The sequence below is a fragment of the Rattus norvegicus genome, chromosome 11 (genome assembly GCF_036323735.1).
Source record: "Rattus norvegicus strain BN/NHsdMcwi chromosome 11, GRCr8, whole genome shotgun sequence".
NCBI lineage: Eukaryota > Metazoa > Chordata > Mammalia > Rodentia > Muridae > Rattus > Rattus norvegicus.
In genome coordinates, this window is record NC_086029.1 from 68,519,419 (window position 1) to 68,537,890 (window position 18,472).

The following is an 18,472-nucleotide window of genomic DNA, read 5'->3' on the forward strand; positions in this document are numbered from 1 at the left end:
GCAACTGGAGCATTGGGCATAACTAGCTTGCCCCTGTGTTTTTGCATGGTGTGCATGCATTCCTCTTTGTGCACCTGCCCTCTGCACCTCATGCATGGGGAGCTCCCCGTTCCTCTCACAAGACTGTGGACAGTGCTTTACCCCCACCCATCTTCTCTTTTGGAATTGTTACTATCAGAGGAAGTGCTGCCATACTGAGATTGCAATAGATCTTCTTGAGAGAGATGGTGAGTAATTTGCTAGCTTTTATTGCTTGGCCTCAAAAGAGAAATCGGTCATAAGACCAGCTGTAGTTACCTTTTGTCCTTCATAGGAGCTTTGAAAATAGGAGTATGACCACGCTCCGGGTACCATTTGATATGCAGTCTACCTTACCTGAAGTATTTCCTCCTGCCTCTCTCAGGCCCACCTCCCTCTGGGGCAGAGCAATAGCTGTGGCAGTGTGCTCCCTCATTCGCTGGCAACCATGACAAAGGATGCTGAGTCTCGGAGGATACTGAGAGGTATGTATGCTTTGATCTCATGGTCTTCTATTAGGCATGGGAATTCCCTAGTGAAAGGTGATGAGAACAAAATTGGAGACTAAATTTTCTATAAGTATGTTTCCTTTCAGGAAAGGATGTGTGTGAAGTCATTCTCTTACCAAGATAACACCACTCTTCTGTCAGCACATATCGTTGATACATTGTAAACATGCCTATTACACTTTATAAATTCAGTCAACAGGCCTTGAGAGAATTACTAACCTTCCAGTGTGATTGATGGAAAGCAAAGAGATACCACAGAGATGCTGAGAAATTTCCAGGGTACTTAGCCAAAGTCACTAGACTTTCCTGTGGCTGACACACTATATTAAGTGACCTCTGAGCTAGAGTCCATGCGTTGACATAGTAATGGGCTCAGAAGAATATTTCTTTGAGCCTTTTGATTGTAAGCTTGAACTCTTCTACGTGTATTTAGGTTTTAGGTAGACCTTGACTCTTGATATGTTCTCTTTGAAAGAACATATTACATGTACAACAGGGTTATAAACTGGTTTTTCAAGAAAGAAGTACTACAATGTCATTCCAGAAGCAAAGCTCTTATTGAAATAAAGTTACTGTGTTAGTACAGTAGTTTACATCAACAACTTTTATTGCTAATTGCTAATTTTATTAATTTTTTAATTAATTAATTAATTAAGATGTGTGCTAGATACCAAGAAGGCAAATGAATGACATATTCTTTAACTTTGAAGTTCTTGCAGTCTAGTGAAGAATGATTGAGACACATAGCAGATGATTTCAGTAACATGTTGAAGACATTTTATTAATGAAGGTCTGTCTGAGATGTAAAGGGGAAAGTGGATAGACGTTTGACCATCAAATGCATTCAAGAATGGACAGATTGAAATCTTGCCTTTTGGAGAATTAAAATTATGATTATGAGAATTATGATTGCTAGTCCTCTCTGCTTAAAGTACTAGGGTCTAATCACTGTGTGTATACATATATGTGTATGTATCTACATATACATGTATATATATATACATAAACACACTATATACCTGTTTACTCCATAGCATTGGTAGGTTCACATAAAGGGCTAAACATACATGTGTGTTTACATTGACAATATGTGTGAGACAATTAAATTACTGGGATGAAGTTGAGGTTTTCAAATCAATATTAGAAGTGATTTAAAGAATTAATGGAACAGACATTAATTTTCTTTTATTATAGGTAGTAAACAGCTGTATTTCTAGCACTTGGGAGGCGGAGGGAGGCAAATTTGAAGTCAGCCTGAGCTTTACAGTGAAACATTGTCTCCTTTATTTAATAAAAGGAGTTAATAAAGCTGGGCAAAGTGACATATGCTCTGTATTTGGGAAGGGGGAGAGAAGGCAAGAGGGTTCGGGAGTTCAAGGCTTGCCTAAGCTAGATAACAAAAAGAGTTAAGGCAGGTTATAGCATTCATTTGAGGTGTGTATTTGTAGTATTTAAGTAAAACACATTTGATTAGACTTCTCTGCTTTATTTATCATAATGTCTCAAGGACATGAAAATATATTTTAGTTACAATAAGCATAGGAGTCTATTTTGGCTGTCACATTTCTGTTAACTTGAAGACCAGTTCTATTTTCTGTTGAACCATGGGTTTTTGGTAATATTATTAGGCTTCCTTTAAGATGTAGGTTCCTCTCCACTGGAAGGCATCCAAGCTTTGAGTGGCCATGCAACTGAGACCTTTCTGCATATTGATGAACTGTCTGTATTACAGTGATTTGGGGAAAGGTAGAGCATTGAAGAAAGCAAAGAGGGATCCCAAATGGCTATTCCCAGTACCCAAAGCATTTTCTTAAACCAGAGAGCAAGGAGAGCTAAGCTTTGTACCGAATGTGTACATTCATAAAGCTGAGAGTTGCTAACAGTGCCATTCAGCAGGGTTCTTGATAGAATATGGCACTGGGGAATCTCTGACCTGCCTTTTTAATCTGTCTTCCCTTTAAATATGGAGAAACCTTGAGTTAGTTTCCTAAAGTGAACCTAAGCCAAGTCACTGAAGTCATGTTAGGGGCATAGACTCTGAGAAGTCTACAGTCTTGTCTCTGTGTTCTTACTCTCCAGTGTATTGGCTTTTGTGCATGGAGAAGAATGTTTGGGTTTTGCTGAATTTAAGTAATGTCCTGTTTAACAGGGCTTCATGGGGCTCTGAAGGAACAAAACTCTTCCATTTGCTAATCCAAGAGCTGTGTTCTGTGAACTCAGCCTACTCCCCTACCCAGAGGAGGGATGGCCAGGGATGATATTTCTTCAAGCCATAACAGATGGTAATATTGGCAGATTACACAGAGAGCATGTGGGCATCTCGCTGAGTCCAGGAGGAGTGAACTGCATATTTCATTTAGAATTGTTTCAGCATACTTGTTGATGTCGTTAAAATAGCAAACAAATGTGATTGACATTGTAATCTGGCCAAGTTTATATCTCGTACATTTTCATTATGTCAAACGTAGTAGACTTCCTCCTTTATCTCTTTTGTACATAATTAACTAAAGTGCATCTTTTTTTGCTGCTATGCGTAATGGAAACGTCAAGGATGATGGTGTAAGTATTATGAGCCCTCTTCAGTCAGCACTGTTTCCACAGCACTGACATTGAGCCACAAAACACAGAAAGGAGCTGGGTTCAAAGGCGAGAGCTGAGGACTGGGCTCCAGAAGTTGCAGTGCTCATGGCTTTTTTTTTTTTTATACAGCTGGTCAACTGCCCTTTGTAAGCTTTAGCATGAATGAAATTTTTATTCTTTTTGTTTGTTTGTTTGTTTGTTTGTTTTATTAAATGCAGGAAAGTCCAAGAAAGGTATGACAACCTTCCTGTGTGGTGTTTTTGTTTCCAGCAAATATCTAAAGGTCATTGTCAAGTCATTTTTATGAGCTGCTCTGATTTTAAAGTCTACAATGGTGTATTTTTAGTCAGATTGTTCTTTCTATCCAAAAGAGAAAAAAAATGCTGTACATTTATTTTTAAGAAACAATGCTTATGGCAGCTGCTCTTCCTTCAAAGGCAGCTGCATGACTCTTCTTGTTTGGGCTTTTATAACAAGTTCAGACCATGCAGGAAACACAGATACTGTGACAGCATTGATTGAGGGCCCAGGAGCCAGGTAAAGAGTAGAGTGGGCGGAACATGCAGACTCAGTGCATAGCAGGATGTTTCTCTTTATAAGCTAGGCAGACAGAAATAAAGCATATGACAGACCAGAAGGATTTAGGAAACCCCAATGAACTTCTCTTGCTTAGGCTCATTTGGTAAGAAAGTCTTTGGAGAGTTAAGAAAAGTATAAACACCTGCCTTGAATACATAAGAAGGCTACTGCTGTGGTTAAGTAGTCATACATAGCAAGAGAAAGAACTTGTTATAAAGTTTCATGGGCTGTGCATCTAATTATGTTTCTGTGTATGAGCATTTTGCCTGCATGTATTCTTGTGCACCACACGTGTGCCTGGTACCCAAGGAGACAAGAAAAGGGCATTATACCTCCTGGATCTGAAGTTTCAAAGGGCTATGAACAGCCACGTGGGGTTTAGGAATCAAACCCAGATCCTCTGGAAAAAACAGTCATAGTCTTAAGCACTGGGCAACCTCTCCAGTCCTTTGAATAGGAAATACTACCCTGAGTTCTTAAATACTATTTGCTACTGCCACTTGAATAAAAAACGGTTTTATAGATTGGTTTTATTAGTATTATCATTACTGTTTTGTTTGACCAATATGTGCATAAGGTTTTTTCTTTTCTTTTGTAACAAATCTTTTTTTTCTAACTATGCATGTATCATGAGCCTATTTAAAAAAAAAAAACTTTTGCTTTTCTTTCTAAGCATAGATTGAATGTAAAGTGTGGCCATCATGTTCATCTGATGTCATTACTAATACGTCAAGGAATGCATGTTGGGTGGATGCTTTCCCATCCCCATGTCAGCCTTTCTGACCTTGTACCTTTCCCCTTTCTCTGCCTTCCTCACCCTTTCCTTTGCCTTATTCGTTCTTCTGGCTGTGGACTGTCATTAGGAAGAATGAATTCTTCAGCAGGTGAGCTGTGACCAGTGCATTATCAGAGTCTTAATCCGTTTAAACTAAGCCCTGATTATAATCTTAAATCATCCTACCTTCCTTATTAAGGCACAGATTGCTATTAAAGATATATCATATATCTGTGAAATATGTTGGGGAAACTGCATATCTTATGTGGTTAATTAACAAGAGAACTTTGGGCACCAATAAGCCAGAATACATTGAAACTGGCCTTACAATTAGAAAAAAAATCACTGGAATATGTACTGTGTTTTAATGGTGTTCCTGGGCAAGGAAGAGGGCTGGGTTGGTTGTTTCCTGGTACATTCTCAGCTATAAAACAAACCGAGACATGGGATCTTGCTTTCTAGACCTTAGAACTACTCCTTCACCAAGTACTTCCAAGATCATTTGTTTATCTTATTGCCACTCTTTCCACTGAACATTGTTCTTGCTACATAATTAAAAAATAACAAAACCCAAGTGGACTTGGATTGAGAATGTCTCCAGTTTCCCAAGTTAGTTCCTTAGTTCCACCCCAAAAGTAGACTCATGTCTGCTCCATTTGACCACTCCGGGAGTTGGGGGTGTTGATAGATGAAAGTGAGTTTACTCAGTGACAGTTTTGTGATGTCCTCATGGTAACTAAGCCACAGTCTGCAGTGAACAGGATACCTGTGTCTCCCTCACAGAGCTTGGGCTTCCACTCAGGGCTGCTCCCCTGTGTGTTTTCACTCAGCAGTTTTGGAGACTGCTACCCACACGCTCTTAAGCTCTGTTCTGCCATGGTCTTTCCTCTGTAGGAAGTACTGATGCCTTTGGATGGTCAGATCTGAGCTCAAAACCCCAAATCAGTTCACTCAAGTGCAATTCTAAGATTACAAGGGAGAGATCTGCACCCTTATTTATTTCCTTTATCTTTAAAGTGTATCCCAGGCTGACTTGAAACTCACAACAATCCTCCTGCCTCAGCCTCTTGAGTGCTGGGATTACAGGTGCACACCACCATTCATGGACATGCCTTTATTTAGAACCAAAGGAGAATTTTTTTAATTTGTTGGGCAGACAAAAACCATCTCAGGTTGATAGTTGTAACAGACAGCTCTTGCCAGTAGGCAGTGTAGCTCGATGAGGTGAATGTGTTCACACTAGAAAGGAAAATGCTTCTATTAAGCTGCTGGAGAAATCTGGGGTCCTTATCCTGCTTTTGGAATGACCTAGAGAGGCCCTTGGTGCACAGCAAATCTTGAGTTGATTTGGGGAGCCGAGGTCTACAAGGCGCAGGGCAGTTCACACTGTGGAGTGGATGTTCCTTGTATGCATGTCTGAAAACTTTGAGCTTTTTAGTTTCCCGCCTCTCTCACTAGAAGTTATAAATTTATCTGTTTTCTGAAGAAAACAAACCAAACCCCAGGACTCTAGAAGATTGGAGAAGCAAGCCATTCAGTTGTTTGAGAGTGTGAGCTTTTTTTCTTGTAGGATGTTACTTCTTCCTCCTTGGGACTGCCTTTTCCTCACTTAAGAAAAGCTCCTTGGAGGAGGGGAGGAGAGGGTTGGAGGCAGAAACCACAGCCAGGGCTGGAATTCTCATGTGCTCTCAATTACTCAGGTGTCTTTCAAGGTTTTTTGTTTTGTTTTTGTTTTGTTTCACGTTGGGATGAGGGCATGTCTTAAGTATAGTTGATAACCAATGTGAAGGCTTCAGTGTTGTCTAAAAGTCGTAAGGAAATAATTGGGTGTAGCCTTTTGAAATAATTTCTCTTGTCATTTTCCCTTCCTTTCCTAATGAATATCTGGAAATGATGTAAAGGGAACAATTAATAATTCAAAAAGCTCAAGTATAAAAGGTAAATAAATACCTGAGTGATGACTTTCTTGCCTTCTTTTTTTTTAAAGTAACTTAAGCTGCACATTTGGAGTGCCTGGCTTTGTGTGGCATTGTGGGTATGGATGGCTGCTGGAAAGGATACTCCTGGTGTATCGTGCCTGGTCTCACGGTGTCTGTCTGGGCTTCATGTCTTTCCCTAGTTCTGTGATACATGGCTTTACTACATGCATAGCTGTAATCTATGATGGCAGGCTGTGTGAGGGAGCCTAGTTTTCCTAGAGATCCATTAGTCTAAATAGCACACTTTGACAATTTCAAAACCACACAAAATTCAAAGGACCAGAAAATATGCCTGTCACTCATAATTTTGTAGAGCCCTTGGGTGGGCTACTTTGCTAAGGCATCATGGATGAGGCTCCTGTTTCTAAATAAATGCTAAGTCAGCTGCTATGGACCACTGCTTTATTTGAGGGTTTTGCTATTTTCGTTTTGTCTTTTTCTCTCCTTTAGACCATTTTTTTCCTTAATTAAAATCATCATTGAAAGGTAGCTCCAAAGAAAAGATGACATATATATTTAAGTGGTCTACTTATAAACTTTTGATAGGTCTGCCATTAATTCCCTGGGTTAATGGAAAGTAGATTTTTCTCTTAGCAGGAAAAAAAAGATTATAAACTATGGAAAATCATTTTGATGAACTCAGGCTCTTTTACTTTCATCCCCGTTTCCTGTGTACATATGACAAAGTACATGAGACAGTATGGCTTTTAATGCCCCAGAGTAGCTAGAGCAAAAACACAGGGTAAGGTGATGATGTCATACGCCAACCGTCAGAGTACAAGGAGAAGAAAGCATTTTTCGTTTATGGTGCCTTTGATGCTATTGATACCCAGACTTTCAAATAGCACCAGCTAGCTGAGGGCTGGCTGTTGAAGTGGGAAAGGGAAAGCTTGCACCATGACAAGGCGAAGGGGCCTAGCTATGGGAAGGATTGTTGAATATTTTAAATAAGTAACTGCCAGACATTGGAGGAGGACAAAGACATTAGCAAAAGACAGAGACAAAGACTATAAAGAAGACACATGCAGCTTGCATATGAACCGGATGAAACCATCATAGATACTATGAACCACACATTTCTCAACCCCTACCTCTGCCAAATCCACTTGCTGTTTTGTGAATGCTCCTAAAGTCTGAATGCTGTTGGAGGGGTGACTGCCCTGTATGGCTGGCATTGTACTCAGTATCATTAGTGCCTTCACTGAAACCTATTTCTTAGAGGATTCAGAGCCTTTAATTGTGTTTTTGGTTCCTGGGGAGCATGTGTGAGTGTGTGTGCGTGTCTTTTAGTGTGCTGATATAAGGCTCTCAGCTATGCTGAGTTGTAGGGATGAGATTTAAGAGGTGCCAAGTGATCCCACCGACAAATAGAATCCCTCACATGACCACTTCTTTCAAAGGGGTTGCTCATACCGGGCATGACATTGTTTCTTTGATCTTCCTGACCTCAGACTATGTTAGACCCGTGTCCAGATTTCACGAGCAGATGTTTCTCATTGCTGGCTCGAGTCTGTAGATTTGTGAGATTCTGAGCTTGAGAGGCAAGACATATTTACATATTTATGGTTTTCTCCTTAGGTTATAATCACCAACAGATGAGCGAAGGACAAAGACAGAAACCTGAATTCTACAGCCGCACAGCATCAGAGTCGAACGTCTACTTGAATAGTTTCCATTACTCAGACCGCAGCTACAAGGACCAGGCCTATGACACATTGAGCCTAGACAGCTCTGATAGCATGGAGACCAGCATCTCTGCCTGTTCACCAGACAATATATCTAGGTAAGACGTGCTGAAAACTGCCTTCTGGATTCAAATGTAAACTCATCAGTTTGAGACAGAATGTATATTGTAACCCCACATTTCCAATATCAAATCTATAATGCAGAAGAGGGCTTGGAATCATGGGAAGCCATACCCTTCCATCATATGTTTCTTGCTGGCCATGCATAATATGATCGACTTCCTCACTTCAAGTTCTTTATGCTTGCTTTCTGATTTACACTGTGCTTCAAAATTCAAGTTAGCTCCATTGATAAGCCCCTAATCCCATTTCCACATTTTAAATTAATAAGACAACGGTCTTCAAAAACACAGTCAGGATTTCAAAAGCTCTTCTGGCCCTTTTACTTTGGTAGAGAGAAAGTGTTAATTATTCTGTATATTAAGATTTGTACGAGGACTTAGCCTCTTGCACTTGTCTTTCTCTTCTGAGAGAAACAAAAGCACCACTGTGTTCCAGGAGCAAACACATCTACACTATAAATTAGTGCTGGTAGTAGTTAGCCTTTGCTGAAGCCTTGACCACAAGCGCCTGGCCATCTGCTAGGTAAAGTGAAACCCAGATCCAGCATGTCTGGGGCCCAGCCACATCTGTCCCTCTTCTCTCAGCTTTCCAGGATGAGGACCCCCAGCATACGGGTGAAGTCAGTGCTTAGCTTTTCCTCACAGGATGAGCACAGAGTCAGGGTTTTGGAGTCCAGTAAGAAGGCAAGAGTGAAAACAGGAGCCATTCTAAGTCGCTTCCAGAATATTCTCACATGAGGTAGTTCTAGGATTTAAGCAGAATGAGAGTTTTGTAGATTTTGCCCTTGTTTTCTAAGACTTAAGACATGCCCTTTTCTAAATTATGGGCCAAATGTTTGTAAATGTATTCTCTGACTGTGTATGTGTATGCTTCTAAAGATGTGTGTGTCTATGTTTTTATGCATGTGTATATAATGTATTTTGATAACAATTACTCAATTAATCTTTTATCCAAACTACTTCTGAACCCCTTTTATTTCTGTGTGCAACCAAGACTGTTTTTTGACCCTTCTGTTTAGTGACAGTGTAAAGAACGATGCTGAAAATAGCTAAGGCAATGCCAGCTCCAGTCACTTTCTAGAACCCCCGAAAATGATGTTTCAACAAAAAAACGAAGGCGAATGTGCCCACAACTGAGTAATTCTATCGCTCTACAGATGGCTTTTGGTGACATAATAAACCACAAAGCCAAGTTTGTGTCACTAGAATTTCAGGATGGAATTACTTACTTAAAAGACTTATAATTTGGGGATATTTTAATGCGTGGTTTAAAAAGACTTCATCACAGCAAAACAACAACAACAAAAAATTGTTTTAGTCCTTGCCTGTTCTCTGCACTAGTTTCAAGACAGAGCTGGGGAAGGCACTTCTCCATAGCACTCGTTCCAAACATTCTCTCTTTCTTGGGTGCCTGGACTTCAGCATGGTGTTTTAGAGCATAAGAAGGCATACAGCTTACCTTAGTATTAATATGCTTCTCAAAACAGTTTTCTCTTTAGATTTATTTATTTTGTTTTATGAATATGAGTCTTTTGCCTGCATGCGTGTCTGCACTGTGTGGGTGCCTGGCACCTGTGGAGGCCCAAAGAGGGCATCAGATAGCTTAGATTCACTGACAGGTGCACACACAGGAACTTACAGTTACAGACAGGTGTCTCGGAGTTGCCGGAAATTGAATTAAATGATGCAGTAACTACCGAGCCATCCCTCTAGTCCATAAAAATGCACTTTTAAAGGTAGGTAGTGGCATGGGAGTAAAGTTACTAATTTGTCACTTTTTCACCTCACACTCTTTTTGTTGAGATGTTGTACTTTTTTGTTCAATTTTTTGACATTGGCAATAAAGGCTTAGTGATATCTGACGATGAGCAATCGTTGCCTGTGACGGCCAGCACTGTTGGGTCAGTCCTGGGTCAAACAGCTATGGACAATAATGGTGGCTGTGCACAGTGACTTACCTGGAATGACAACTCCACAGTACTATTGTCCCACAGAGATCTAAGGGACAGATGTGTCTCACCAGACACACACACACCCAGAAGTTATAAGCAGTGATGGACATGTGAGTGAGCTTGGGATTGGTACATTTTACAGTACATGTATGTATCTCAGTGTCACATCATACACCATAAATATGTCCACTTGTCAGACACATGCTCGATAAAGATGAGAACGGAAGACAAGTAAACAAACAAGAACACGATTAAAATCTAAAGAAATATAAATTACATCAAATGTGACAAGTCGGGTGGACGATGGTGAGTTTGTTTCTTCTGTGTGTAGGTGTCTGCGCATGCCTGATGTGTGTGTGTGTGTGTGTGTGTGTGTGTGTGTGTGTGTGTTCTTCATGTACCCTAGGCAAGTGCATGCATGTATGTGTGTGAGTGAGTGAATGAGTGTATGATATATATATATATACACATATACATATATACATATATGCACATATATAATATATACACATATACACACACACATATATATACATGCACACACACATAGATATATAGATATAGATATAGATATAGATATAGATATAGATATAGATATAGATATAGATATAGATATAGATATAGATATAGATATAGATATAGATATAGAGAGAGAGACTAGGAAGAGAACCCATAGCCCACAGCTTCGTGTAGCCCAGACAAGTGCTATACCATTCATTTATAGCCCAAAAGTCCTATAACTTTAATTAAGTGGTTCTTAAGACCTGTGATTTAGTTGGGACATAAACCATATAGTGTGGTGTGGACAGCAGTGTGGAATATGCATCCAGTTGCATGCTGCTGTGTGGCCCACAGCCATATAATGTCCTCAGCTTTCTCAGCTGTGTTGGTGAAGTTTGTTCCCTTTCTGTCTATGAAGTTGAGTACTGTCAATAAAAGCGATAAAGACTTTATGCATAAAATGGAAGTTTTTTTTCCTGAATTCTTACTATGAAAAGAATACAACTTATGCTTTCCTATGTTGCCCAGTAGCTAATGGAAAGAATAGGAGAGAGAGAGAGAGAGAGAGAGAGAGAGAGAGAGAGAGAGAGAGAGAGAGAGAGATCCTTGTATTCTGTTTTTCAGGGAAAGCACCAGCCTAACACTTGGCCCCAACACGCACTGCACCCAGTTGTTAGGCTTGTAAGATCCTCAGATCCCTTAGGTAGTTCCCTCTCTCACACCTGCTCAGTGGGACTGGCAGTCTTTAGAAGGTGAGCCATGTGTGTTGTTACTGTAGCCCTTCATCTCTGCAGAAGCACGCTTAGTCTTTGATGTGAGCCATCTTAAGTTTGATTCTGCCAAGAACAGTTGAGGAGGCTAAAAGTGTGGTATCTCACACCTGTAAATCCCAGCCTTTAAAGGTGCAGGTAGGAGGATAGTGAGTTCAAGGCCAGCTTGGCAATATAGTGAGAGTTTGTCTTAAAAGTGTTTATACATGGCTGGGGAGATAACTCAGTCCTTAATACACTTGCCACACTAGCATTAGGATCTGAGTTCAATTCCTGGAACCAGTTTAAATGAATAATAAGTAGATAGATAGATAATGGATGTCAGACATGGTGGCATGGGCCGTTAGGGTCTGAATTCAATCCCTAGAACCAGTTTATATACGTACGTACATACATACATACATACATACATACATACATACATACAATGCCAGACATGGTGACAGGCTTTCAGTCCAGGTACAGGAGAGACAAAGACAGATTCCTGTGGTTTAACTAATCAAAGTAGAGGGCTTCTGAAGAAGAACACCCAAAGCCAGCCTCGAACTTCTACATACATGTGCGCACACATATACCTCTACCCCACATGAACAAGCATACGCACATACACAGGTGTCCATGTACATATATTAATTAGCCATTCTTTGCATGATTTACTCTAATAACCCAAAGGACTCCAAATACTCCCTTTTATACGTGTTCTATGATTGTGCCTCCTGGGCTGGACTCTGTGCTGTGAGGACACGGACAGAACAGCCTGTTCATTCTCAAGTCAACCTAGAATCAAGATGGGTGCTTGAGGAAGGAGGCACACGGGACAGGACACAGCAGGGCTCTAGAGACTGAGACATCAGGATATATGACCTCTGGCCTAGACCCTGAGTGTTCTTGGAGCACCCACCCACATTGCTTTTGGTTTTGGTTTTGGCTTCCCTTCACTAGTTGGGGTGATGACTTTTCCAAGATGAAGTTTTTATTAATGTTCTTGAGTTCTTTTGTACAGTTTTAGCACCAAGATGGTAGGCGAGGGCTTTTAACAAAGCTGACCACCGCTTGCTCACCTATGCAAGTCACTTTGCCATTCGTGTCATTTAAAAAGTAAAATGCCCCCACCTGTAAAGGTACAGATTGCCCAACTGAAGGCAGGGACTTCAGACGTTGACATCGTTTACATCCGAAGAGGCAAAGGCTCACGTGGCTGTCAGTGTTAGATTAACGGCCGTGTTGTGGCCCATGTTGTAAGACTTACCTTTCTTCACCTTGTATGTTTCTAACCAGTTTACACTGCCCTTGTCTCATGTGCCCCTCTTTGACTTCTACACTGAGATAAATATTGAGTCAGCTATGAGTTTCAGAGATGAGCTGATTGGTCCCCAATAGACATAATGACTCATGAGGGATATCCTTCAAATTGTATATGCTTTGACTGTGACTGTGACTGTGACTGTGACTGTGACTGTGACTGTGACTTGTGTGTGTGTGTGTGTGTGTGTGTGTGTGTGTGTGTGATTTAATTGTGACTTGTAACTTTGGTGTGTGAGTCTTATCAGGTGAACAATGTTTTTTTAAACATATTTTTATTAGTTCTTTGAGAATTTCACACAATGTATTTTGGTTCCACTCATCCTCCCTGACTCCCTTCCTCAGCAAACATTCTTAAAAGGCTTTTTGTTTGCTTCAGTGCCAGCACATCTAACATTGCCAGGATAGAAGAAATGGAAAGACTCTTGAAACAGGCACACGCGGAGAAGACGCGGCTGCTTGAGTCCAGGGTAAGATGGTCAGCTCCTGCCGGGAGTCTGTGATGGACAGTGGGAGCGAGGGGCCCACCTCTTGCCAGCAGCCTTCTTTCAGGGGCCTTACTGAGTGCTGTGACCTTGGGAGCTGCTCAGCCTCCTTTCCTGTCCCCAAAGGAAAGGTGCTAAAGCGCTGATGTCCACGCCCTCTACTGCACTCTGTGCCCTGTAACTTCCTGTGCGTGTCCGTGCTTCACACAGACTGGAGTGGATGCTCTCTGCTGAGTTCCCTCCCCCTGTGATGACCAGTTGGATTTTTTTTGAAGGAATAGGAAAGAATGACATTTCCTTATGCATTCTTCTGTCCTTTCCAACTCCCGTTGACCACGCTATTGTGATATCTAAAACCCACAAGCTATTGTGACTCTATTTCAGGTCAGAATCAGAACTTCCTTGGGACTCCCCAACCCCCACCCCCAAAAAAACGCCTTTACATCCTGCCTTGAGGGCAACTCCTTTCCTTTTCCAGCTTCCCACAAAACTTCCTCTCGGGCCTTCAGCCAGGAAGCTACGCAGTAATAACAGAAGTTGGAGTGACTGGTGGCCTTCACCCTGGAGAGTCCCCCAGAGAACAGCCTAAGCTTCATAGCTAGTTCTGCACGACATTTGAAAAAGGAAGAACAAAACGCCTGAATTAGTCACAAGCCAAATTTTCACTGAAGATTAATATTTAATTGTTGGCTAATTAACTAATAGCAAAAGATGACTTTGGGAGCTAAGCAGAGGTGAGGTGATCACGTTTTGTGTTAGGACACATTATACATTGTTAGAAACCAAGATACAAGATGAAAATTGTCTAATGAGAATTTGGGTATTTGTTTCACGGTCCCTTCAAGTATAATTGCCACAATTTAAAATAATTATTGTTCCGTATAATGATAATTAGGAACGGGAAATGGAAGCCAAGAAGCGAGCTCTGGAAGAAGAAAAACGACGCCGGGAAATCCTGGAAAAGCGACTACAAGAAGAAACCAGCCAGAGGCAGAAGTTAATAGAAAAAGAAGTCAAAATAAGAGAGAAACAAAGGGCACAGGTTGGTGGATGCATGTGGATGCATAAGTGTCGGTTGCCCCCTGGTGGTCATTTTGTAGAAGACTTTAATTCTGTCTGAATACCTTAGTGTTTGGCAGAATGGGTAAGAGAAAGATGTGGGTTAATGTGCAGGCTGCGTTCATTTTAGAACTTCTAGGAAACTACTGTGGAACTACCCTGGCAAATCTCACTCACGTGTGATTCATACGCTCTACTTAAATGCTGGAAAGAAAGGGAGACTTCTATCCATTCCGTGGACATCTAAGGGGGAATATGTTTTGTCTAGCTTTGAAAAGGGTCATGGCAGTGGTTACCAGAGACACACACAAGGGACCAGGCAGATGGCCCAGCAGTTAAGAGTACTTGCTGCACTTCCAGAGTACCGGATGCTGTTCTCGGCCAGCATTCGATTCTGGACACTCACAACCACCCATGCCTATAACTCCAGCTCCACGTGGCCAGTGCCTTTTTCTGGACTCTTCTGGAGCTGCACTCAACTGTACATTTACACACGCATGCACACACACACACACACACACACACACACACACACACACACAACTAAAGGTAAAAATTTCTAATTAAAATGTTTTTAAAAACTATATATATATTGAGAGATGATGAATAGTTTAGAATATATACATGCATATATGTATAGTTTGCAGTATATATACTATACATTACTATATATGTATACATATATACACATCATTATGCATGTATATATACATACATGTATTTCAAATTATCATCTATATTATATATATATATGTCTATTTACACACACACACACACACACACACACACACACACACACTCCAAACTAAAAACTTTGATGAGGGGAAAAGGAGGAAATCTCTAAAAGGGAACTTTCCAAAATGGGATAAATTTAAATTAAACCAGCCCAGTTTCTTAGTATAGTGATAGAATTTTCCCCCCTTTTTCTAACCACTTATGTCCGCTTTCCTACACCAGTCTATAATACACAGTCCTTTGAGAACCACACTCAACTAAATGGAGGAAAACCATTTATCTGGTGTAACATCCTTTCTTGTTCATCCTAGATTTGAATCCCAACCCTTTCCGTTATAGCCGTTTATATTATGCTTGCTTTCTGAGAATGAAGGGGCTCACACCAGTTTTGCAGAAGTTGGTGACCCTAAGGCAGAGTATCATTTCCCCCACCATCTCCAGCTGCTGACCATTGGCCCACAGTGACTAGCCACTGTCTTTAAAGCTGTATGAGTGGTGGGGCATTCCTAAGCCTATGGCAGCCGCCTTGCAGTGAAAATAAAATCTGGAGGAAAACTGGAAACGGAAATGGATCCTTTTACTGAATTATGCTCTGACCTCTGCTAGACTCTGACTGGTGGTGAAGGTCACCCAAGCATGTTTAATATCTGAAGCCAAACCAAAGGGCAGAATTCTATTTTAATCTTGATTATAAGCTTTATACAATATAATTAGATCATTTCCCGGGGGCAAAAGCCTGGAATTATTTAACAGAGCTAGAGAGAGAGAGGGGGAGATGGAGAGGGAGAGAGAGAGGGAGGGAGAGAGACAGAGACAGACAAAGAAACAGAGAGACAGACAGAGAAACAGAGACAAAGAGGCAGACAGAGACAGACAGACAGAGAGACAGACAGAGAGGCAGAGACAGAGAGGCAGGGACAGACAGAGAGGCAGAGAGACAGACAGAGACAGAGAATTTGGAAGCAGCATCCACGGTGGTCTGTGCTTCCCACTGTTAACCTTGGTCCTCATCATTAGTAAAACAGGCCATGTGCACACATCCCTTGGACTGTGTTCCTATACAGTTCCTCACATTAGGTCCAGCATCGATTCTACAGCTCATTTTATTTTAACTTCCCTTTTCAAAGCACGCATCTCTGCCTTAAATAGATAAACTGACATTTTTAACTCTGGGGGATCTTCTGGGGCTTGTACCTACAAAACAGTGTCTGTCTAATCAGTCTGTATCCGGATTACCTTAGGAGAACTGTTGTTGTGACGAGAGAAGAGGACGGTTTCCTGGGCAGAATCCTGGTCTGCAAGGAGCAGCAGGGTGGCAGCATGCCTCATCCCTGCACACTTTACTGGCTGACTTCTTTAATGTTACATTTGGGAGGGCTTTTCATTCCCACATCTGCCCTTCTCAGGGAGTAGAATCAATAGGCCCACCTTTAGCTCCGCCTTCTCTCATGTAGCAGCACCCTACTTAAGAGCCATCAGTTCTTTAGTCTCCAGAGGATGAGCGCCATTTTAAACCTTCAGCGCTACACTTCCTTCTAACATCTAACATAATGCAATGGGGAGGGGGGGTGAATAAAAGAAAAGTTATCTATACACTATAGACGAAGTATGTTTCGCACTTTTCCAGGCTCGTCCCCTGACTCGCTATCTGCCTGTCCGGAAAGAAGACTTCGACTTGCGGAGTCATGTGGAGACTGCGGGCCACAATATCGACACCTGTTTTCATGTGTCAATCACAGAGAAGACCTGCCGAGGATACCTCATCAAAATGGGTGGAAAAATTAAAACGTGGAAGAAACGCTGGTTTGTTTTTGACCGGAATAAGCGAACATTTTCTTATTATGCAGGTAAATGATAAAAACAAAACAAAACAAAACAAAGCAACAACAACAAAAAACCCAAAACAACAACAACAAAAAACCAAGCAAATTGAAGTGTTATATTCAAATGTGTTAAAAATAAAAGGAAATTGAAATTCATTATCTGAACCTAGAAAATTTGGGAGACTGAGGCAGGAGGATCATTTGAACCTGCCAGTATGAGACTAACCTAGACGACATGGTGAGATCCTATCTCAGAAAGAAAAGAAACAGAAAGAGAGAAATAAAGAAAGTGGCTGATATGTAAAATAAGTAATGGTGATGATAACTTCGAAGGCATACTTTATTTTATATTCACATTTTTATACTCAAATATGATAAATTTCACTTTTTACAGTAGCAGTCATGTGACTTTTAAAGGTGTGAATTAATCCATTCTATTTCTGAAATAAACTAAATTTCAAATATGTATTAAATGGAATACAGTTTTACATTAAATTATTGCCCTTTAAACTACAAAGCCATTAATATGGGGGAGTTTTTTGGCCATTTGTCGTATTTAAATTACACATAACCACGGAGCTCTAGTTGATAGCTGGTGAGCCGTGGTTCGTGAGGCAGTCTTAATCTCTTAAGAGAAGAAAGCATAGCTCATCAGCAAACTAGGGAATAGGCGAGCATTCATTAAGTATCAAACGCACTGTGGGATTCCTAAATGCTTAACCATGGGAAACGCATTCCACTGAATCTTATGAATACACAGTGTAACCGGAACACTTACTTAAATGCCTCTTGGGTGAGGCACAGGGGTACACAACTGCAATGTCATCACTCAAAAAGAGTGAAAAGCAGAACAGTGAGTCTGAGGCCAGCCTGGGCTATGCTATGTCGTGAGAGACTCTGTCCCCAGACAGCCAAATAAAGAAATGAGTTAGCACCTTATTTACATGTGCATCAAATGTGAAAGGTGCCTGTTAGAAGCATTAGTATAGTCCAAGTCTCTTCTGCTGCTAAGGAAGGGTGGTGTCACACGAGTATGGGTTCTGGGAATTAAACCAAAGTCCTCTGGAAGAACAGCCAGTACTTTTAACCATTGAGCCATCTCTCCAGCCCCAGGGTCTGCTTTCTTATCCAGAGTCTCTCATAAAGGTCCTCAGTGAAATAGGAAAGATACCTGCTTCATAAGAAATCCAGTCTATCATCCATGGACATAAACATACATCATCCAACACATAAACACATTTGTGTAGCCTTTACAGACAGCCTCACTCAGAACGTTCCAACAGAAAAGATCAAAGGATTTGGAGGAGAGAGAGTCTTCATCACTCCACGTTTCACTCATCTGTGAGCCTGATTTCACTGTCCATCAGTCAGGTGTATGGTTCAGGGGCCCTACCAGCTTTCCAAAACCTCCCTCCCTCTAAGCCTTACAAAGGCTGTTGCTAAACTGAAACTTTTAGTGGCTGATTTTCAATTTTATTTTAAATACAAAGATTTAGCATATTCAAGACCCTAATACCAAAGCAGATAAGAGGGAGAGTCCTCTAGCTTTTTTGCATTCACATCAGAAGTGACTGAGCAGTGGAATGGCCTTGGGTAGA

General features: G+C 41.0%; 1 protein-coding gene across 16 annotated transcripts in view; it reads left to right on the forward strand.

Moving 5' to 3' along the window:
• Positions 1 to 18,472, forward strand: part of Phldb2 (pleckstrin homology-like domain, family B, member 2) — a 218,987-nt gene that overhangs the window by 197,681 nt on the left and 2,834 nt on the right. For 9 of the 16 annotated variants that reach the window (XM_039088880.2, XM_039088883.2, XM_063270857.1 and 6 more), the window contains 5 exons: positions 404 to 503; positions 8,019 to 8,223; positions 13,152 to 13,242; positions 14,153 to 14,299; positions 16,679 to 16,898. In XM_039088880.2, the coding sequence (XP_038944808.1) occupies positions 404 to 503; positions 8,019 to 8,223; positions 13,152 to 13,242; positions 14,153 to 14,299; positions 16,679 to 16,898 (763 nt within the window). Of the gene's footprint in view, positions 1 to 403; positions 504 to 4,549; positions 4,571 to 8,018; positions 8,224 to 13,151; positions 13,243 to 14,152; positions 14,300 to 16,678; positions 16,899 to 18,472 lie in introns of all 16 variants that reach the window. The other 7 variants (XM_039088877.2, XM_039088879.2, XM_039088882.2 and 4 more) reach the window with 1 other exon arrangement.